Source organism: Pelecanus crispus, chromosome 29 (assembly GCF_030463565.1).
Source record: "Pelecanus crispus isolate bPelCri1 chromosome 29, bPelCri1.pri, whole genome shotgun sequence".
Lineage (NCBI taxonomy): Eukaryota > Metazoa > Chordata > Aves > Pelecaniformes > Pelecanidae > Pelecanus > Pelecanus crispus.
The window spans coordinates 803,699-807,439 of record NC_134671.1 but is presented as its reverse complement, the minus strand read 5'-3'; the positions used below and the strand labels follow the sequence as shown (position 1 = coordinate 807,439).

Genomic DNA, 3,741 nt, shown 5'->3' with positions numbered 1-3,741 from the left:
GGGCGGGGGCTTCCCGGGGCGGGAGGGGCCGGGGATTGGGAGGGGGTGGAGCTGCGCGAGGGGGCGGGGCCTCCCAGGGTGCGGTTTGGGAGTGGGCGGGGCTCCCTGAGCCCTCAGGGGGCGGGGCTTCAGCGGGCGGGGCTTGGGCGCGAGAGCGACAAAAAGCGCTTCGCGGGGGGGTGGGGCTTCCCCGCTGACGTCACTGCTCCGTCCACGGAGGGGGGGCGGGGGCTTCCCAGCGACGTCACGGCTCGGAGCCGCCGGCGGCCGGGGGGTGAGCGCGGGGCGCGCGGTCACGTGACGGGACCGGGGCTGCGGGGGGGTCCCGGGGGGTCCCGTGGGGTGCGGGGGTCCCGGGGGCGTCCCAGAGGTGCGGGGGGTCCCGGGGGGGTCTCGGGAGGGCGCGGGGGGTCCCGGGGCGGGTCCCGGGGGGGTCTCGGGGGTTCCCGGAGGGTGCGGGGGTCCTGGGGGGGTCTGGGGGAGGGTGCGAGGGGTCCCGGGGGTGGTCCCGGGGTTCCAGGGGGGTCCCGGGGGGGTTTTGGGGGTTCCCGGAGGTGGGGGGGGGTCCTGCGGGGGTCTCGGGAGGGGTGCGGAGGGGTCCCAGAAGTGCGGGGGGTCCCAGGGTGGGTCTCGGGGTTCTAGGAGGTTCGTGGGGGGGTCCCGGGGTGGGTCCCAGGGGGGTCTCAGGGGTTCCTGGAGGTGCGGGTGTCCTGGGGGGCTCTCAGGAGGGTGAGGGGGGGGTCCCGGGGGTTCTAGGGGGTCCCGGGGCGGGTCCCAGGGTTCTAGGGGGCTCCTGGGGGGGTCCCGGGGGGGTCTCGGGGGTTCCTGGAGGTGCAGGCGTCCTGGGGGGCTCTCAGGAAGGTATGGGGTCCCGGGGCGGGTCCCGGGGTTCTAGGGGATTTGTGGGGAGGGGTCCCGGGGAGGGTCCCAGGCAGGATCTTGGAGGGTCCTGGGGTGGTCTTGGAGGTGTGGGTGTTCCTGGGGGGGTCTCAGGAGGGTGCAGGGGGTCCTGGGGGTGGTCCCGGGGGGGGGGGTCCAGGGGTGTGGGTGGTCCCAGGGCAGGTCCCGAGGGGGATCTCAGAGGGTCCCGGTGGTGCAGGGGGTCCTGGAGCAGGTCCTGGGGGTGCAGGGCTTTTCGGGGGCGTGTCAGGTGGGTCCCGGGGGCGGGGAGCAGCAATGGGGCGAACCGGGGAGGGGCAGGAGTGGGGCTGGCGGGGCCGGTGGGGGGCAGTGGGGCAGCCCCAGGGCTTTAGGAGCCCCCCGTCCCCCGCGCACCCCGTGGGGCAGAAGAGGAGCCCGTGGGGTGTTAGGGCACCCTATGGGGCAACAGAGCACCTGAGGGGTCAACAGGGCACCCATGGGGGCATAAAGCACCCCATGGGTCAGTAGAATGTTCATTGGGCAACTGGGCACCTTAGGAGTCAACAGGGCACCCATGGGGGCAACAGGGCACCCAAGGGAGCCTAAAGCACCCCATGGGTCAGTAGACTGTTCATTGGGCAACTGGGCACCTTAGGGGTCAACAGGGCTCCCATGGGGGCAACAGAGCACTTTGAGAGGTCAACAGGGCACCCACCCATGGAGGCAACAGGGCACCTGAGGGGTCAACAGGGCACCCATGGGGGCCTAAAGCACCCCATGGGTCAGTAGAATGTTCATGGGGCAACTGGGCACCCAAGGGGGCTACTGGGTGTCCCCCACCCCATGTGACAGACCTGTCCCTGCAGGCTCGTCGCGGGGAGGATGGCGGCAGAGGGGGGCCGGGTGCAGATCTCCTTCCCCCAGCACGCGGCGGCGCTGCTGGACTCCCTCAACCGCCTGCGGCTGGAGGGGAAGTTCTGCGACGTGGCCGTCCACGTGGGCGGCCGGATCTTCCCGGCCCACAAAAGTGTCCTGGCTGCTGCGTCCCCCTTTTTCCACGACAAGCTGCTGCTGCAGGATGGGGGGCGCCTGCTGCTGCCCCCCGCCATCGACCCCGATGCTTTCGAGGGGCTCCTGCATCTCATCTACTCGGGACGCTTGACGTTGCTTTTGGAGGCCCTGCCCGGTCATCTCTTGGTGGCCAGTGGTCTCCAGATGTGGCACGTGGTTGATCAGTGCTCAGAGATCCTGAGGGAGTTGGAGGGTGGGGCGTGCCGGTGGGCTGGGCGGGGCAGCGAGGGTGACATCATCGTCATCAACTGGCCGCGGCGGTGAGGCTTCATCATCATGGACCGCCCGTGGTGGAGATGGGTCTTCGTGTACAACCCACGGTGGAGATGGAGCGTCGTCGTGGACCACGCGTGGTGATGGGTCTTCATGCAGCACCCATGGTGGAGATGGAGGATCATCATGGACCACCCGTGGTGGAGATGGGTCATCATGTCCCACCCGCAGCGGTGACGGAGCGTCGTCATGGCCTGCCCGTGGTGGTGATGGCTCTTCATTGTCCTCGTGGACCACGCGTGGTGGTGACGGCTCGTCGTGTCCCACCCGTGGTGGTGATGGAGGATCCTCGTGGTCCACCCGTGGTGCTGATGGATCTTCATCATCATCATCGTCATGGCCTGTGCGTGGTGGCGATGGCTCTTCATGGGCCACCCGCGGCAGTGACGCGGCGACGCCATCTTTCACCAAGGAGGGGGGCGAGGAGGTCCTCAAAATCCGTGTGGCTGCCGATGTGACACCAGCAGCAACATCATCCTTGAGCTCCCTCCTGAAGGACGCTGGCGAGGAGGTCCTCAAGATCTGTGTGGAGGAGGAGGAGGAGGAAGAAGAAGAGGAGGAAGAAGAGGGTGGCCACCGCCGCCGCCACCGCCCCACCGATGCCCTCCAGATCGTGCTGGAGGAGGAGGAGGAGGAAGATGGGGTGCCTGGAGATGCCCACGAGCCCCCCAAGATCTTCTATATCAAGCAGGAGGCGGGTGATGCCGCTGCTGTTGAGGGCCTCCTGCCGGCAGCAGAGCTGGCGGGCGGCTTCGCGCCGGCAGAGGTGAGCTACGTCATCCCGACGGGCGGCGGGGGGACAACCGGCGGCACGATGGTGACAACCGGCGGGGCGGCCGTCTTCCCGCAACCATCTTGGAAGCCGGTGGACCTTCACGGGAACGAGATCCTGGGCCGAGGTCAAGCCCTCCACGCCCCGGTGAAGCTGGGAGCAGCTCCTGACGGCAAACGTTTCGGTTGCTTGTGCGGTAAACGGTTTGCCGTCAAACCCAAGCGGGATCGGCACATCATGCTGACCTTCAGCCTGCGTCCCTTCGCCTGCGCCGCCTGCCACAAGCGCTTCAAGCTGAAACATCACCTGACGGAGCACATGAAGACCCATGACGGGGCCGGGCGGGCCTGCGAGCGCTGCGGCCGACGCTTCCGCCTGCGGAGCGGTTTGGCCAAACATCGGCCGCTCTGTCAGGGACCTCGTTGGGGAGGGGGTTGCTGGGCCTGCGAGTGAGGCGGGGCGGAGGGTAAAGGGATGGGGGGGGTGGGGAATGGTTTAGGCTCTGGTCCCAGTTCAGGGCTCCAGGCCCCAGCTCGGGGCTCCAGGGCCCAGCCTGGGGCTCCAGGCCCAGCCCAACACCGGGGCTCCCGGCCCCAGCTCGGGACTCCAGGCTCCCGGCCCCAGCTCGGGACTCCAGGCTCCAGGCCCCAGCTCAGGGCTCCAGGCTCCAGGCCCCAGCTCAGGGCTCCAGGGCTCCAGGCCCCAGCTCGGGGCTCCAGGGCCCAGCCTGGGGCTCCAGGCCCAGCCCAACACCGGGGCTCCAG

The 3,741-nt window shown here is 69.4% G+C and overlaps 1 protein-coding gene across 1 annotated transcript; it reads left to right on the top strand.

The window, feature by feature from the left end:
* Window positions 1-1,743: 1,743 nt before the first annotated feature.
* ZBTB9 (zinc finger and BTB domain containing 9) lies at window positions 1,744-3,430 on the top strand. Its single transcript, XM_075725306.1, has 3 exons — window positions 1,744-2,149; window positions 2,190-2,767; window positions 2,816-3,430. Exons 1-3 carry the CDS (start codon window positions 1,744-1,746, stop codon window positions 3,428-3,430), a joined length of 1,599 nt encoding a protein of 532 aa, XP_075581421.1.
* Window positions 3,431-3,741: the final 311 nt, after the last annotated feature.

Coding starts and splice junctions, on each gene's coding strand:
- ZBTB9 (XM_075725306.1), top strand. CDS start 1,744: ATGGCGGCAGAGGGGGGCCGGGTGCAGATCTCCTTCCCCCAGCACGCG. Junction 2,150..2,189: donor GGCGTGCCGGTGGGCTGGGC/GGGGCAGCGAGG, acceptor CAACTGGCCGCG/GCGGTGAGGCTTCATCATCA. Junction 2,768..2,815: donor AGGAAGAAGAAGAGGAGGAA/GAAGAGGGTGGC, acceptor GATGCCCTCCAG/ATCGTGCTGGAGGAGGAGGA.